Source organism: Silurus meridionalis, chromosome 10 (assembly GCF_014805685.1).
Source record: "Silurus meridionalis isolate SWU-2019-XX chromosome 10, ASM1480568v1, whole genome shotgun sequence".
Taxonomy (NCBI): domain Eukaryota; kingdom Metazoa; phylum Chordata; class Actinopteri; order Siluriformes; family Siluridae; genus Silurus; species Silurus meridionalis.
Window position 1 is genome coordinate 20,093,827 of NC_060893.1, and position 18,212 is coordinate 20,112,038.

The 18,212-nt window shown below is 35.8% G+C and overlaps 1 protein-coding gene across 1 annotated transcript; it reads right to left on the reverse strand.

The window, feature by feature from the left end:
* Positions 1-2,706: 2,706 nt before the first annotated feature.
* On the reverse strand, positions 2,707-11,500 carry LOC124392642 (protein PRY1-like). The gene is made up of 11 exons (XM_046859804.1): positions 11,386-11,500; positions 11,220-11,245; positions 10,927-11,136; positions 9,567-9,644; positions 9,304-9,453; positions 4,252-4,299; positions 4,125-4,133; positions 3,753-3,962; positions 3,314-3,391; positions 3,035-3,184; positions 2,707-2,917 (listed from the first exon to the last, which is right to left on the reverse strand). Exons 1-11 carry the CDS (start codon positions 11,454-11,456, stop codon positions 2,901-2,903), a joined length of 1,047 nt encoding a protein of 348 aa, XP_046715760.1. The 5' UTR covers positions 11,457-11,500; the 3' UTR covers positions 2,707-2,900.
* Between the last annotated feature and the right edge of the window lie 6,712 nt (positions 11,501-18,212).

Consider the following 18,212-nt stretch of genomic DNA (forward strand, 5'->3'; position numbering starts at 1 on the left):
GTGAGATGAAAATGCTTTTCGAATGATGCCATCATTTGACCACAGTAAAGGTTTTTCTTCAATATTTAAGATGTTAGATGAGATATTTGTGACACATTTGCACCTTAGATTGTGAAAGTTATTTTTTTATTTAATTATGAACTAAAAAACAAACACATTTGACTACATTTTTTAATTAATATTTATGGTTGATAATGCTTTATACTGTGTCTCACAGCATAAATTGAGAGATTTTACATTATTATAATTGAAGGATAAACTTTCACTGTAATACAAATGCATAGATGTTTAAAAACATTGTAGTCAGATATAATTAATAAAACTGAGTCACAATTTTAAGAGAAAAAGAAAACACTAAATCTGACCTCAAACACAACTCCAAGCCTTCACCATCTAAAGCCTTCTGATCTTAAGCAATAAATAAGGAGTAACATCTATATGATATCATGATGAGTGGTTAATATGCAACTAGTATGTGTGAGACAGGCAAGTGGGTTGCCTAATGCAATTCTACTTTAAAATATCTTTTCCCTTTCTAATATGGAATGGTGGTACCTGTTAGTAAACAACCAAAAGCCTTGTTCTACAGCTCAATATTTGAAAAAGTATTTTTAGACGGTAAAGTACAATCATTAGATCTCAGATGCTTGGCATATCCAGTGGAGCTGAACAAGCTGTTTTGCTATGTGTGAAGTTTCTACAATGGTTTAAAGCTGCATTCACATTTACACTTCTGGCATTTGGTAGATCCCTTATTCAGAGCAACTTACAAAACAGCTTTGATGTCACTATCAATAAATACAAATACTGGTTTATTTTGACATGGAATAAAATACTATCAGTCTAAAATCTTTAGTGGGAAAAGAAGTACAGATATGACTTTAGTTGTCGTTTTAAGACTGTTAAGGTCTCAAGTTGAGACATTAAGGGGAAGGTCATTTGACCACCGAGGTGCCGGAACAGAGGAGAGACTTTATAGGCAGACCGGTGCTAGTGAAAATGACCACATCTGCATTGTATAGAGAGCTTTACAGGAAGAGGTCTAGACCATTAAACATTTGCAAATCAATCTCCTTTTAGAACGAGTAGTGGGGTCTGATTTTAATGATCCCAATGTTGAAATACACATTTTTTTTTTTTATTACAAAATAATGCCCAGGATTAATGCCTTTCTTGGAACAACTTTATTTATCACTCACACAGGATGCATATAATAGCTCATTCAAGAGTGTCAACAAGACCTCTAATTGCTTTTAGCACCCTCTCTTTTGGTTTGTTCCAGTTTATATTAATGCTTTTTTTGTCTCAAAAAGGCTGTGGTGATTTTTCAGTATCTAATGGCCTACGTAGTTCAGAGATACAACTGTACGACTGTAGTCATTTTTGCTGCAGTTCTGGACCTTAATTTGGACCTTAAAATGGCACACCAACTGGTACTAAAATATTGATAGCATGCAATACATGGAAAGGTCAGACTGCATGTGGAAAAACTAGAAGCCATCTAGAACAATCACTTACTTTGGCCCAGAAAATAGGCCAAATCTTTTTTTATGGGGCAGGTTGAAGATTGATGTATTGAAATTATTTTCATGATTTGCGACCCTTTAGATTTTGGACAGTAAAACAAAAATCATTTTGTTATTGTGTTCTGTATGAATGCGTATGTGACAAATAAAATTTGAGTTTGAATTTTTGATTTTGAATTAAGCTAGCTTTGGTTTAGCATTGTTAGAGAAAATCTTTAGTCACATATACAGATATGTGGAATCACAAACTGTTCTCATCATTCCTGATTGAATAATTATCAAATGTATTTGCTTTGCATTGTTTTAACATATGCATTTACAGAAGGCACTAGGGACAAAAAAATCATTTAGACTTGTTTTTACTCATTAGCAGTTTGAATTAGCAACCTTGTGTTTTTTTAATAGTGGACTGGCTATAATTGTATTCTAACGTTTAATTCTTAACCTCCAGCAGGCAGCAGATGGCTGTAGTATGAACTACCTGTTGGGAAATCAACCTTATTCTACTACTATAAAACAATACAACTGATGTATTTGTATAGAAAAAATCTAATCTGTAGGTAAAGGCAACACACTGCTGTGAGTTTGACGAGTGATAATTATATTAAATCTTTTTAATTCAGGCAAGGTTGTCTAAGGATTTATTGAATAAACTCTAAGTAAAATGGTAGTATTGAGACATTAGAAAATTCAGAACAATTCTCTGAACAAATACAGATCATTTAAACTTTGTGTGGTTTTTTTTTTGCAAGATGTGGTACAGATTTTAAAGCCCAGTAAGTATAAGAAATAACCCTGCTGCTATTTAATAAGGTGTCTTTTAAAAGATCACCATAGTAAAATCATGTCATTAAAATTTGGATATTCAATGCAATATTTGCATTTTAAGACTAGACCACACACAACTTCAAAGAAATCAAAGAGTTTTTTTTTCATAAAAAAGTGTGTTCCTATTTTTAAACTCAACAGCTAATGTATTGGTTTAAACACATCTGTCTTTGTAGCTTTTCTCTGCTGTCAGATTGCCACCTTGTCTTATCACTTCATTTCAGTTTTGGTGTTGGATTTGGTTTTGTGTTTTCAGATGGATAAATGAGTAATGTATGGGACCAAATTCATTGATATTGTTTTACTTCTGAAGAATACAAGGATAACAAGGAATAATAGAAATACAGGTTGATTTACTTTATTTGTATCGATTAGGACACAATATATTTATTTTTGATAACAATTCATCGTTAATGCAAGAATTACAAACTTTAATTATAAAAGTCTTTGGAATATTAGTATTATCTGACTAAATTAAAGTCAACTTTTGCAGTGTTTTACAATACACAGACATCCACAGCTCTGTTTTTGAGTTGTTTCACCAGCTTACTCCCCGTCCTCTGCTGAATAAAGATAAATAAATAGAAAGACTTCTCTGTCATTACTTTTATTGTGATTAGCAACTGATTTCATAGCAACATCATAGGTTTTCCAATAAAAAAATGGGTTTTCAGAATTACCTGCAGGCAAAACATTTTCCTCATAGTATCCTGGATTGATTATATTTCCAGCAGGTTTGTACTGACCAACCACAAAGGAAGTATGTCCATCAGTGGCCAAGCCCACTCCAATTTCAGTGGTTGCTTTCCATACAACCTGGGTGAAATGTCCTGCAACAATAACAAACACAATGGGTGATAAATCTAATATCTATTTATTTGGATTTGTCCTTATTTTTTTTTACATACAATAATTCATCAATTTTTCAATTTTTTCAATATTTCAAAATTCAGCTTTACCTGTGCCAGGTTGATCACCAGGCTTACTGAAATCATAATCTTTAATCTCGTTGTACCAGTCGGTTACAGGCTCTTCTCCTAATATAGGAAGAAAGTTAGTTTTATATTTAAAGCACATTTCTAACTACATGCTATCTTCTTCTTTACTGCTATATGCATTAATATAAATCACAAAAATCAAATCTATAATAATCCTTTGAATGGAGAATTTATACAGAATTATTATGAGAACATGATTTGTTTGGTATTTTTTTTCTATCGTGTAAAGCATTCACTTTTGTGAGCACTGTATCTACAATTCGCCTGATTTACTTCTCTTCATTTTAGCCTGAAAATGAACTACAATTCAATTTTAATTCAGACATAAAATGCACACTTTTAGTCTAAAATGTCAGGATGAGCCATTTCATATTGTTCATATTCTTGTGTCTTGACTTGCCTACAAGTGCCGTTTTAACAGAGCTCTGGCAATAATAGACATTCTCTCCATCATTCGTATCACTGTGCTTCAGAGTTTTAATGGACAGCATGTGGTCAGCCCAAGTCTGTGCGGTGGTGCATAAATCTTGACTAAACGTCACAGGAGGGACTCCATGCTTTTTTCTGTACTCATTATGCTTGTCGAGGAACTTTGCCTTAAAACTTTCATCTGTGAATAAAAGAAGAAGAATGAAAATCAGTGTCTTGGATTAATGGAATAGTTTACAACAATACAAATGGTTTATTAAAGGTAATATAGATGACTGATTAAAAGAAATAAAAACTAAATAAAAAAAATTATAAATAAAAAAATTAATAAAAAATGACTAACCTGCCATAGCTGCTAATAATGTAATGTTGCAAAAAAAAAAAAAAACTGATTTATTAATGCATACAATCTTATTTTACACGTGCTAAGTATTTTTAAAATGATTTATATTTATAGAGTTGCACCTTACCTTGGCTTTTCTCTATTCCTCCTGGTGGTTGCCTGTTTCTTTTCCCTCAACCTATTGAAGCAAAGTACACAACCTACATATTTATATAATTCTCTTTGTAATTTGTTGAAGGCGGAGACTTACCTGCTTGGTCTTTGTAATATCAGTTAACAGGACATAGAAACATGCACAAAAAAAAAATAATCGTTGATAATCATCTTTCTCCTTGTAAAGGAAGTGTATATGTATATATACTTTCATCGATTTCTCTGGAACCCTTGTAAACAAAACTACCAGGAAATTGAAAAAGATAAAGATCTTTGGTATTTATTTTAACTGCATAACATTTCACGCTTGATGCTGCTAAGATGTAATTAACTTTTTATGAACATTTGATACTTATACTTAGATCCCTTTTGACGCAATTTGGCACTATCCGACTTTAAATTGCACGGAAAGAAAAGAAAAACGGCTTAATATTCAAACTATCGGGTGTCACACAGAGACGGATGAGATTCCCTTTGTAATGTGGTTTCTCCCAAGGTTTCTTTGTCCTGTTGTCTCTGGGAGTTTTTCCCCTTACAAGCGTTCACTCTGACTGGCTAAATGTGTAGGAAATATACAGTGCATTAAGAAAGATTTTAGACCCTCTTCACTTTTTTTTGTTAATTTTATGTTGCAGCCCCTGATTCTTCATTCGTTCGCATTGATTTATTTTTTCTACACTCAGTACTCCATGAAGACAAACTGAAAAGAATTTTTTTTTATTTATTTAAATCTAGGAATTTCTCAGAATTGTCCCTAAGCCACTCATGTGTTGTCTTTGCTGTGTGCTTAGGGTTCTTGGCATGTAGGAATTTGAACCTTCAGCTCGGACCAAAGTCCAGAACGAAAAGTTGTGGAAATGTTTTGTATTCAGAATATCTCTATATTTTGCTCCATTCAGCTTTCCCTCAACTCTGACCAGTTGCCAAATCCTTGCTGCAGAAAACCACCCCCACAGCAGTTTACTTTTAGGATGATTGTAGGCAAGTGATGAGCGGTGTCTGATTTCCTCCCGATATAAAGGTTAGAATTGAGGCCAAACAGTTCACTCTTGGGTTGATCAGACCAGAAAATCTTGTTACACACAGTCTGAGAGTCCTTCAGGTGCCTGTTGGCAAAGTTCAAACGGGCTTCTATGGGTTATGCTTCCGTTTTTTTTCTGCCATAAAGTCCTGTTTGGTGGAGGGCAGCAGTGATGGTTGCCCTTCTGGAACTTTGTCTGAATAAGGCCCTTCTCCCCCGATTGCTTGGGTTGGTTGTGTGACCAACTCTTAAGTCCTAGTTGTGCCATACTTCTTTCACTTGTGCTAGTGCACTCTAACACTTTGTGTACATTACTGATCTGCTCTGTATATTGTGTTCTATTTAATTCTTGTATTGTCTATATTGTCTGTATTGTCTGTATTGTCTCATATTGTGTGTTTTGTCTCATATAGTCTGTTTTTGTCTTGTATAGTATAAGCTAAATGTATAGTATTATTTATGTCTGTATTTTTGAAAGTCAACAACAGCTGGAACCAAATTACTTGAGTGTTTGAACACACTTGGCCAATAAACCTGATTCTAATTCTTGAGGCCACTGTGCTATTTGGAATTTTCAGTGAGTGCAGCAGATTTTTATGTAGCCTTCCCCAGATCTGTGCCTTGCAACAATCCTGTCTCTAAGTTCTGCAGGCAGTTCCTTTTGAGCTCTGGCTTGTTTTTTGCTCTAAAATACATGTCAGTGGTAAGGCTTTCTATAGAGAGGTGTGTGCCTTCCCTAACCATGTTTAAACCATAAACTTTTCCACAGATGGACTCTTATCACGGTGTAAAATCATCGTAGCAATGATCAAGAGAAATAAGAGGCAACTGAGCTAATTTTAAATTGTTATTGCAAAGGGTCTGAATACTTGTAATAGTTTTCTTGCATTAAAAAATGTACATTTCTAGTATTCAATCTTTACTTTGTCATTATAAGGTACTGAATGTAGAATAATAATACATTTGAATGACTGTAGTATCAGGCTGCAGCACAACAAAATTAAAAAAAGTGAAGGGGCAGTGGAAAAGTGGAAAATGGCAGTGGTGAACACTTATTTTAAAAAGAAGGAGGATCAAGGGTGACGTATAGGAGTGGAGGAAGGTGCACACAGGTGGACTATGTTCTGTGTAGGAGTTGCAACCTGAAGGAGATTGGAGACTGTAAGGTGTTGGCAGGGGACAGTGTAGCTAAACAGCATCGCATGGTGGTCTGTAGGATGCTTTTGGAGGTGAAGAAGAAGAGGAGGAGAGTGAGGACTGAAAGAAGAATAAAATGGTGAAAACTCAACGACGAAGACTGTAGTGAAAGATTCAGGGAAGACATCTGACAGGAGCTTGGTGGTGGTGAAGAGGTGCTGGATGATTGGGAAACTACTGCAGAAGTGATAAGGAAGACAACTAGAAAGGTACTTGGTGTGACATCTGGAAATAGAAAGAAAACAAAGAGACATGTTGGTGGAATGAGGAAGTGCAGGAAAGCATAAGGAGAAAGAGGATGGCAAAACAGAATTGGGATCGACAGAGTGATGAGAAAAGTAGACAGAAGTACAAGGAGATGCGGCAGCAGGTAAAGAGGTATGTGGCGAAAGCTTTATGAGAGGTTGGACACTAAGGGGGGAGAAAAGGATTTGTACAGATTGGCCAGGCAGAGAGACCGAGCTGGGAAGGATGTGCTACAAGTTAGAGCAATAAAGGATGGAGATGGAAATGTGTTGACTAGTGAGGAGAGTGTGTTGAGAAGATGGAGGGAGTATTTTAAACAGCTGATGAACGAGGAAAATGACAGAGAGAGAAGTTCGGATGGTGTGGAGATGGTGAAGGAGCAAGTGGATAGGATTAGTAGGGGGGAAGTGAGAGCAGCGATTAAGAGGATGAAGAGTGGAAAGTCGGTTGGACCAGATGACATACCGGTAGAAGCATGGAGATGTTTAGCAGAGATAGCAGTGGAGTTTTTAACAAGATTGTTTAACAGGATTTCGGAAGGTGAGAGGGCGCCTGAGGAATGGAGAAGGAGTGTGCTGGTACCGATCTTTAAGAACAAGAGAGATGTGCAGACCTGCAGTAACTACAGGGGAATTAAGTTGATCAGTCACACCATGAAGTTATGGGAAAGAGTAGTGGAAGCCAGGCTGAGAGAAGAGGTGACCATCTGTAAGCAACAGTATGGTTTTATGCCGAGGAAGAGCACCACAGATGCCTTATTTGCTTTGAGAATGTTGAAGGAGAAGTATAGAGAAGGTCAGAAGGAGTTGCATTGTGTGTTTGTGGATTTAGAGAAAGCGTACGACAGGGTGCCAAGAAAGGAGTTGTGGTATTGTATGAGGAAGTCTGGTGTGTCAGAGAAGTATGTGAGGGTGGTGCAGGACATGTATGAGGACAGTGTGATAGCAGTGAAGTGTGCAGTAGGAACGAAAGACTGGTTCAAGGTGAAGGTTGGACTGCATCAAAAATCGGCTCTGAGCCTTTTTTTGTTTGCAGTGGTGATGTACAGGTTGACGGACGAGGTCAAACAGGAGTCTCCGTAGACTATGATGTTTGCGGATGATATTGTGATTTGTGGTGAGAGTAGAGAGCAGGTTGAGAAGAGCCTGGAGAGGTGGAGGTACATGCTGGAGAGAAGGGGAATGAAAGTCAGTAGGAGTAAGACAGAGTTCATGTGTGTGAATGAGAGGGAGGGCAGTGGAGTGGTGCGGTTGCAGAGAGAAGAGGTGGAGAAGGTGGAGGAGTTCAGGTACCTGGGGTCAACAGTGCAAAGTAATGGAGAGTGTGTTAGAGAAGTAAAGAAAAGAGTGCAGGCAGGGGGGAGTGGGTGGAGAAGAGGGATAGCAGGAGTGATTTGTGAAAGAAGAATATCCGCAAGAGTGAAAGGGAAAGTTTATAGGACTGTGGTGAGACCTGCGATGCTGTATGGTTTAGAGACAGTGGCATTGAGTAAAAGACAGGAGGTGGAGCTGGGGGTAGCAGAGCTGAAGATGTTGAGGTTTTCGTTGGGAGTGACAAGGATAGACAGGATTAGAAACTAATTTATTAGAGGGACAGTGCATGTAGGACGTTTTGGAGACAAGGTGAGGGAGGCGAGATTGAGATGGCTTGGACATGTGCAGAAGAGGGACATGGGGTATATCGGTAGGAGAATGTTGAGGATGAAGCCACCAGGAAGGAGGAAAAGAGGAAGACCAAAGAGGAGGTTATGGATGTGGTGAGGCAAGACATGCATGTGGTTGGGGTGAAAGAGGCAGATGTAGAGGACAGGGGGGGTATGGAGAAGGATGATCTGCTGTGGCGACCCCTAATGGGAGAAGCCGAAAGAAGAAGAAGAAGAAGTAGAAGAAGTTACATCACATACTTTATTTATATAATCTTTTTATTATTCACAATTTCTTTTTTCTCAAAATGTTCTCAAAATTTGTTCCATTACTGAATCATTTTATGGTTGTTCCTTGCCACAGTAATACACAGGAAGACAAGACAAAAAATCAATGTACTTTATTTTATTTATTTGATTACAATAGAATGTCATAATTTGTTATAACGTCAATTCAAGTTTATTTCTATAGCGCTTTTCACAACACACATTGTCTCAAAGCAGCTTTACAGAAATCAACAGTCAAGGTGAATGCTGTGCATTTATCCCTGATGAGCAAGCAGATAACCCATTATACATGTACATTATGCCCCAATAACCAATCATATTATGCTTTAAAATATCAGAAGTCATTTAATTGCAATACATCACAAATGCTTCTGTGAACATAACATGCTTTAAAAGAAATGCATATCAGTTTGGTTTTAAAGGTTTCACCACACATATGTTTTACTTCCCTGTGAAAATGAAGAAAAATTAAGATTAGAAATATGATATTTTTTAAGGTTACACAATATCTTAAACTATATATTTATAAATACATTGTGTTGCTTGAAAGACATTTAGTGTATTACCAACATATTTTGTTTCTTAATAATAAAAACCAAGAAATTAAAGAATAAACTGGTGTTTGTGGTTACCTGCAGGCAAAACATTGTCCTGAAAGTATCCTGGATTGGATATGTTTCCAGCAGGTTTGTACTGACCGACCACAAAGACAGTTTTTCCATCAGTGGCCAAGCCCACTCCAATTTCAGTGGTTGCTTTCCATACAACCTGGGTGAAGTGTCCTGTAAAAGACAGTGAATCCAGTATCAATGTAAGCACTACATACAGTTTTGTATTGAATTTTTTTTTTTGTTCTTCTACAACAATTTCAGTTTTCCCCCAATATTAGTGATACCTGTGTTTGACTGAAATCCAGGTTTACTGAAATTATAGTCTTTAATCTCACTGTACCAGCTGTCCACGGGCTCCTCACCTAATTTGTGAAAAAATAACAATAGTTTGAAAATGTAATTTATTTTAAATCGAATTTAACTCATCAGACAAAAAATAAGCAGAGATCATACAGAAAGAAAATGCATTTGACATAATTTAATAAATAAATAATAAAAAAGGAACTACTGATTTCGCACAATGTAGTTGAGTAAAAAGTAAGATATTGACTTTGAAATGTAGTGAAGTTACAGTAAAAGTCTCCCCAAATGGAAATACTTCCATTTAAATCTACTTTAGTACAGTAACGAATAACATTTACTTTAGTACAGTAACGAATAACAGTGTGCTTTAGCTCTATCTTGAATCTACTCTCTTCTGGTAAGGTAGGATTCTAAATTTGTATATCTATTTAACTCAGTTGATTCTAGAGTGTTGGTCTGTGCTTATTAGTTTGGTCAGGTGATTAATCACTCGAGGTGTGAATTGTGGGCAGTGTTAAGTTATAAAATGTAATTTATTTCAAATCGAATTTAAATCATCAGACAAAAAATAAGCAGAGATCATACAGAAAAAAAATGCATTTGACTGCATGAGAACATACATTTTTTTAATGTATTTAGCTTTTTTCGGGAAATGAAAGAAATCCCCAAAATAATAGAAACCATCTCAGAAATTCTAATGATTTCCACCAGAAAAATACCATTACAGTTTACTTGACATAACGTGCACCAAAATTAAGCAACAGAAGGTAACATTATAAATATAGACTTATTACAGACCTTACAATTTCTATTAAAAGAAATATAATTCTTATGATAACTATTTAGTAATTACCTGAATTATCATGTCAGCATTGTAGAAACGAGAATGCTAGGTTTTCTAAGAATTTTCGTTTGATAAACAGACAAATGCATTACAAATGTAATTCCTTTGGCGTCAAAAACTTTGTGGCCAAAAGCAACAACACACCCTGTTGTAAACAGCCCAGACACATCTGTGTCTGCTTGTAAGTGCCTTAATTACTGTTTACTGCAGTGCAGGAAAGCCTTTTCTTTACAATAAGTACTTCTGATTATTTAGATGCTCGGTCTTCTATGTTTTACAACAAATTTTACGTTTTTTCATTATTTCGTTGATGTCTATGTATTTCCAGCACAAATATAGATAGATAGATAGATAGATAGATAGATAGATAGATAGATAGATAGATAGATAGATAGATAGATAGATAGATAGATAGATAGATAGATAGAGGATTAGCTATAAGATAGGACAGCAGTTTCCAATTTAACACATACTCTGATATAAATGTTTTGACTTGCCTGTAAGCGCTTTTGGTGCAGAGCTTCGGAAATAATAAAGATTCTCTCCATTGTTGGTTTTGCTGTGCTGTAAAGCTTTAGTAGACAACAAGTGGTCAGCCCAGGCCTGTGCAGAGCTGCACAAGTCTTGACTAATGGTTACAGCAGGGACCCCATGTTTCTTCCTGCACTCATTATGCTTGGCGAGGAAGTTTGCCTTAAATTTTGCATCTGTGGAAATATAATGAGTGGCACAATTCTTTAAAAAGATACACAGAAGAATATAACAAGCAAAATAGTCATAATCGACAAACCTGCCATAGCTGCTAATGATGGGATGCTGCAAAAGGAATGAAAAGACATATTTGAACAATACTACTGATTTAAACATGCAATCATATCTGCTATATAAAGAAACTGTTATCTATTAGATCTATATTTTTCTATATAATCTCTATTATTAACACTGCAGCATCCTACCGTCTGGTTGCTCCTTGCCTCGTGGAAGCTGCAATTATTTTCTCAGCCTGCTGCGGCAGTGAACACGGCATTGCTATTTATAGATCTCTCATCCTGAACTGCTGAAGGAGGAGACTCCATTGCTCCATCCTTGAATTTTTAGCTAAAGATGAAGAAACCCATTTCAGGAGATTAAATACCATTGATTAGACAAAAGAAAATGCGCAGAAAATCATTCTAGCATTCATTAGGTTCTGTGGTATGTGTATTATCTGATGGAAATTGTGCTAAAGTTTGTCAATACATTCATTGTAATTTGTCAAGTTGGGCAGTTTTTTTCTTGTCACTGAGATCTGATTATCAAAAATCATCTTTATTTTTGTTTACTCTAAAGTTTTCCTGAGAGCTCAGTTCTTATTAGTGATGATGCAACATTGCATACTTATAATTAATAATTTATAAAAGATAATGGAGATCAAATCCCGAAACTGTTTACAGCCATTAGTTTAAAATTTACCAATGCGCAGAGTTATATTCCTACTCTAAGTGACAATATAAAGTCTATCGATATATGAAATAATGTAGTTATATAAACAAATAACAATAAAGCTACATAACTTTAGCATTAAATATATTGATGTCTTGAATATGTACAGTGAGGAAAATAAGAACACCCTGCTATTTTGCAAGTTCTCCCACTTAGAAATCATGGAGGGGTTTGAAATTGTCATCGTAGGTGCATGTCCACTGTGAGAGACATAATCAAAAAAAAAATCCAGAAATCACAATGTATGATTTTTAAACTATTTATTTGTATGATACAGCTGCAAATAAGTATTTAAACACCTGTCTATCAGCTAGAATTCTGACCCTCAAAGACCTGTTAGTCTGCCTTTAAAATGTACACCTACACTACATTTATTATCCTAAATTAGATGCACCTGTTTGAGGTCGTTAGCCACATAAAGACACCTGTCCACCCCATACAATCAGTAAGAATCCAACTACTAACATGGCCAAGACCAAAGAGCTGTCCAAAGACACTAGAGACAAAATTGTACACCTCCACAAGGCTGGAAAGGGCTACGGGGAAATTGCCAAGCAGCTTGGTGAAAAAAGGTCCACTGTTGGAGCAATCATTAGAAAATGGAAGAAGCTAAACATGACTGTCAATCTCCCTCGGACTGGGGCTTCATGCAAGATCTCACCACGTGGGGTCTCAATGATCCTAAGGAAGGTGAAAAATCAGCTCAAAACTACACGGGAGGAGCTGGTCAATGACCTGAAAAAAGCTGGGACCACCGTTTCCAAGGTTACTGTTGGTAATACACTAAGACGTCATGGTTTGAAATCATGCATGGCATGGAAGGTTCCCCTGCTTAAACCAGCACATGTCCAGGCACGTCTTAAGTTTGCCAATGACCATTTGGAAGATCCAGAGGAGTCATGGGAGAAAGTCATGTGGTCAGATGAGACCAAAACAGAACCTTTGGGTCATAATTCCACTAAAAGTGTTTGGAGGAAGAAGAATGATGAGTACCATCCCAAGAACACCATCCCTACTGTGAAGCATGGGGGTGGTAGCATTATACTTTGGGGGTGTTTTTCTGCACATGGGACAGGGCAACTGCACTGTATTAAGGAGAGGATGACCGGGGCCATGTATTGTGAGATTTTGGGGAACAACCTCCTTCCCTCAGTTAGAGCATTGAAGATGGGTCGAGGCTGGGTCTTCCAACATGACAATGACCCGAAGCACACAGCCAGGATAACCAAGGAGTGGCTCTGTAAGAAGCATATTAAGGTTCTGGTGTGGCCTAGCCAGTCTCCAGACCTAAACCCAATAGAGAATCTTTGGAGGGAGCTCAAACTCTGTGTTTCTCAGCGACAGGCCAGAAACCTGACTGATCTAGAGAAGATCTGTGTGAAGGAGTGGGCCAAAATCCCTCCTGCAGTGTGTGCAAACCTGGTGAAAAACTACAGGAAATGTTTGATGCAAACAAAGGCTACTGTACCAAATATTAACATTGACTTTCTCAGGTGTTCAAATACTTATTTGCAGCTGTATCATACAAATAAATAGTTAAAAAATCATACATTGTGATTTCTGGATTTTTTTTTTTTTAGATTATGTCTCTCGCAGTGGACATGCACCTACGATGACAATTTCAGACCCCTCCATGATTTCTAAGTGGGAGAACTTGCAAAATAGCAGGGTGTTCAAATACTTATTTTCCTCACTGTATTATACAATTATTACCAACCTTTTATTAGATAGATTGTGGAGAATAGATAGCATCAAGGATCTAAAACTATTCCTTTTTACACAATCTCCTTGGATCATTCAGATTTTGAGGACGATGCTGGAGGACTCTACTCATCATTCCACACAACATGTTTTCTATTGGGTTCAGGTCGAGAGACTGGACTTATTTAAATTCTATTTACATTTTCATATATATATATATATATATATATATATATATATATATATATATATATATATATATATATATATATTGCTGTTTGGATAGTGACAGTTTCATCAATTGTTGATAATGTTCTGTTAATCTTTTTACATTTTGAATGCCCCTGTACTTGTTTTTTTTTCTTTCTTTCCTAAAAAAAATTGCTTCCATAATTACTAACTGTTCTTGACCAGCTTTACAGTGGTATTGTACATTTTAGTTTAGCACTTTTTTAGCACTGCGGTTTTTAGACACACCAGACGTAGCATCTTACATTGGGGTAGGGGAGGGTGACTGCTTCTGTCAACTTTATTCATATTCAGATTAAACAATTCCCAAATCGTGTACTTAAATTACAATATTATGTAAATCAGAAATAAATGAATTAGCAGTTTTATCTCTGTGCTTGTAAATGCATGTAAAACAACAAGACCATGTGTGATGCAAGCATCCATTTTTCAAAAGAAATCTCAGTCACCAGCAATCGCCATGTTTTGGTTGTGAAGGTTCTCAGATATTTCAAAAGGCAAGTGAAAAAGTATTATTGCCCATATGGCTAGGGCATATGTGTTAAGCTTAGATATTTTTCAAAGATGTAGCATTCAGTGCTTTGCAGAAAGAATGGTGCTAATGATGGCATACAAGCAAGTTAGACTCGTATATGGACATGCCAGTCGCTATTATGTCCAGCTGCTTTAAACTAAGGTGGCCTCAATAAAGAGAGTTACAAGAGGATTTTGACCCAAGCAAGCAGTAATCTGGCTGTGAATACTGATGAAAGGAAACCAGCAAGATGAAAGAATACCTGCAAGTGCAAGACATTTGCTGTCAAATTTAGAAATGACTGAATTTAAAATGAGAATTTTATGAATTTCTGTGGCTAGAAAAGACATACCTTGTATCTATCATGGTATTATTGATATTGATATAATTGAGGACGGCTCCATATGAACAACCTAAAAATATATGAGATTACTGAAATATCTGGCTGGTTCCACTCAAGAATCCTGGATTTGGACTGTAACAGTCTACTACAATGTCTTATGACTACAATTGCTAAAAACAGTTTTACACTCCGGAGTATTAGTGAACAGTGAGCTCCCCCTTCCCCCAAGGTAAGAAGCTATGTCCGATTTCTCTAAACACCTCCGAGCTAGAGGACTGAAATGATCATACCACTTCAAGAATGATGAAATTATAATAAATGGACGTTCTGAGTCACCCAGATAAAGATGGGTTCACTTTTGCGTCTGGTTCCTCTCAAGATTTCTTCTTCATATGATTTCCTGCGTTTTTTTTTTCCTCAACACCACTGTGTCTTGTTTATTAGGAATAAACGTATAGGGACAAATTTATGAATTTAACAGTGGTGGATGACGTACACAAACCATGTAGATGAGTTAAAGTAGAGATAACCTAAGGAAAATAATGGCTAGTAATAATAAGTGCTTAAGTAATTTAAGTAATTGAAAGGTGCTCCCTTTAAACTTTCACTTAAGGCAAGTACAAAAATATATGCCTTTAAATGTACATATTTAATAATTCTAATTTTACTTTTAGCACACTGATCTATTATTAGAATGATAATGAGTCAAACACTGATTAAAATCTATGAAAACTTTCATGAGCCCAAAATCTTCTTTTTAACTACTACTGCAAAAAAAAACCACGGGTGATGTGGCAAATTAGAGTCTGGATTTCCTCCATCATTTATTCCTCTTAAAATGTTCTGCTTGCTGTTGAACTGATGCAGAACTGAATGTTAGTGTAAGAAGATACCACCGAGCGCCAATCAAAACAAGTTCATAACTGAGCGTGCGCTCGACCCTGATTGGTGGCTTGCTGTGTGCTTGACCAGCATTTATCCACTCATAAATAATAAATAAATAAATAATTAAAAAGGAACGACCGATTTCGCAAAATGTAGTTGAGTAAAAAGTAAGATATTTCACTTTAAAATGTAGTGAAGTTACAGTAAAAGTCTCCCCAAATGGAAATACTTCAGTACAGATTAAAAATCTACTTTAGTACAGTAACGAATAACATTTACTTCATTACTGTCCAGCACTGGAATTTAATATTGATATTTGTAATTTAGTTATTTCTGTAAAGCTGCTTTGTGACAATGTCCATTGTTAAGTGCTATACTAATAAAATTTAATTGAATCTTACATCACATTTTACTGATGTCCTGAAAAGGAAATCTACAGGTTTTTTTTTTTACATAATGTGATTAGTAAAAAATTTTTTGCAGTGTAGTGAGTGGTGATTGTGTTGGTGATAATGGTGTCATGTATCCTAACAAGACCAATAAATTACTTCAGAAATTCAGCACTTCTCAAAATGTACAAAACATCTGTAGTGTTGGTTGACCAGTTATATTTGAATACATGGTCCAAACATATGTTCTATTACTCAGTAAGTGCTCAGGTTCGATCCAGAGCTTTTTCTTGGAACCTTGTGCATGAGGTTGAAAAACCCTGAATTTTATGTGCAAAAAATGCAGGACACCATGCACATGCAAGACCATGTAATCATTCACACTTGTCGCCAATTTAGCATACACAATGTATTACCAGCATGTTTTAAGAGGTTGGAAGAAAACAAAATAATCCAAAACCCAATTTGTTTTTGTTTCCATGGTTTTCCTGACCAGATTTTAACCCAACATGCAAATTCATATGCAGAAAACAAGACTAACAGATGAAAGTCAGTGGATGAAATGCTCTGAGTGAGTACTGTGGCAGCAATAAAACTTGGTCCTTATTGGCATGTGGATCTTAATATAAGCCTGATGTGTTTTTTTATGTGACTTATATTACAAAACCCCTTCATACTCATTAAACTTCGCTCCTTATTATCAGTTCATTTACAAATAAAATTAGCAGAACATCTCAAACTGAAACATCTGGGTGTTGTGTCATGTCTGGGGTAAGCTAGTGTGTTGAAACATGTGGTTTTACATTTACTACTTGTCCATGTACTGTACAAAACAAGGATATTTACATTTGTCAACTGGTTATGCAACTGAGACATGGTTGAGTCCATAGATGAGCCTGAGCTATCACTAGAATAACACACAAGTACATTCTTTAAACCTATTTGCCTCACAGTGTACTGTGAAGTGTGCTTCACTGGGAATATGTCATGTAATTTCCACTGGCGCTCTAGATTAACACTGTGGAAGTTATACAGTGACTATACAGTGCAATATGCTATATGTTAATTGACATGATCTGTATGTTGTAATAAATATTTTATATGAAAGTAAATGCATTGTTTTGTTGTTTCCAGATTTTAATAAAGTATTTTATTAGAGCTCTTTAACAGCAAATAAACTACACAATAGGTATAGCCATATTTCAGTTTCCAGAATGTCAAAATTGTGATCTAGCTGCTTTAGGAATGTGTTAGGAATGAAACTAATTAAGAATGCATGATGCAGAATAAATAAACACAATTATAGGGTGTGCAATTTGTTTATTTATTTAAACAAATAATAATTAAAAAAAACTTTGCCGTAAATGTTCTTGTTGCATTCAGTTGAAGCTAAAGGTGCACGCTTGGGGACACAAAGTTTTAACTTGATAAGTTTTAACTTTGATGCGGGTGCATTCAAGAGATTTAAAGATATGATGCTTGAGTGATATTAACATGGAGGTGCAGCATTTATTTATTAATGCTTAGTAAGTGCCTGGTCAATGTTAAACCTAGTGGTTTACATTACTTTTATGTTACTTTACTTACATTTTTTTTTATAATAATGATAAAAATAAATAAATAAATACATACATAACAGAATACAGAAATGATTGCTGGATGTCGAGTTTTACCTGCAAAATCAGATAAAAACTGCAGCATTCAAAGTCTTGAGAAGAACCATGACAGATTCTCCATTAATCTTAAAACACATTAAGCACATTTTCTTTGTGTACCTAGGACTATTAATGTATTTTTAAATAGCATAGTGCTGTCATGCCTAAAAAAAAAAAATTTTGACTCATATGAATAAAACTTTAGCACTGTACTGTAGACAGGTACATGGGTTTGGACAATGACACTTAACACCTGGTTTTAGACCACAATAACTTGTAAAGAACCTCATTTTGTGGGCATCAATTTACCTGGAAAATTACTGATATAAGTCCTGAATATTTACCAGAGGGAATTTGAGCCATTCCATTATCAAAACAATGGCCAGTTCACTACGTGTTGCTGGTGGGTAAAACGTTTTCTGACTCCCTTCTCTAAAAGACCCTCATCTGGCTCAATAATATTCAAATTAGGTGATTGTGCAGGCCATGGGAGGTGTTAAACTTCCCTTTTATGTTGATTAAACCACTCTATCACCAGTCTTGCTGTGTGCATTGGTGTATTTTC

Bases quoted from the DNA above. Each gene is read 5' to 3' on its own strand.
- LOC124392642 (XM_046859804.1), bottom strand. From the start codon at position 11,456: ATGCCGTGTTCACTGCCGCAGCAGGCTGAGAAAATAATTGCAGCTTCC. The intron at 11,246-11,385 runs GTAGGATGCTGC...TTCCTTTTGCAG, and splicing joins AGGCAAGGAGCAACCAGACG to CATCCCATCATTAGCAGCTA. The intron at 9,454-9,566 runs GTATCACTAATA...TGTCTTTTACAG, and splicing joins TGGATTTCAGTCAAACACAG to GACACTTCACCCAGGTTGTA.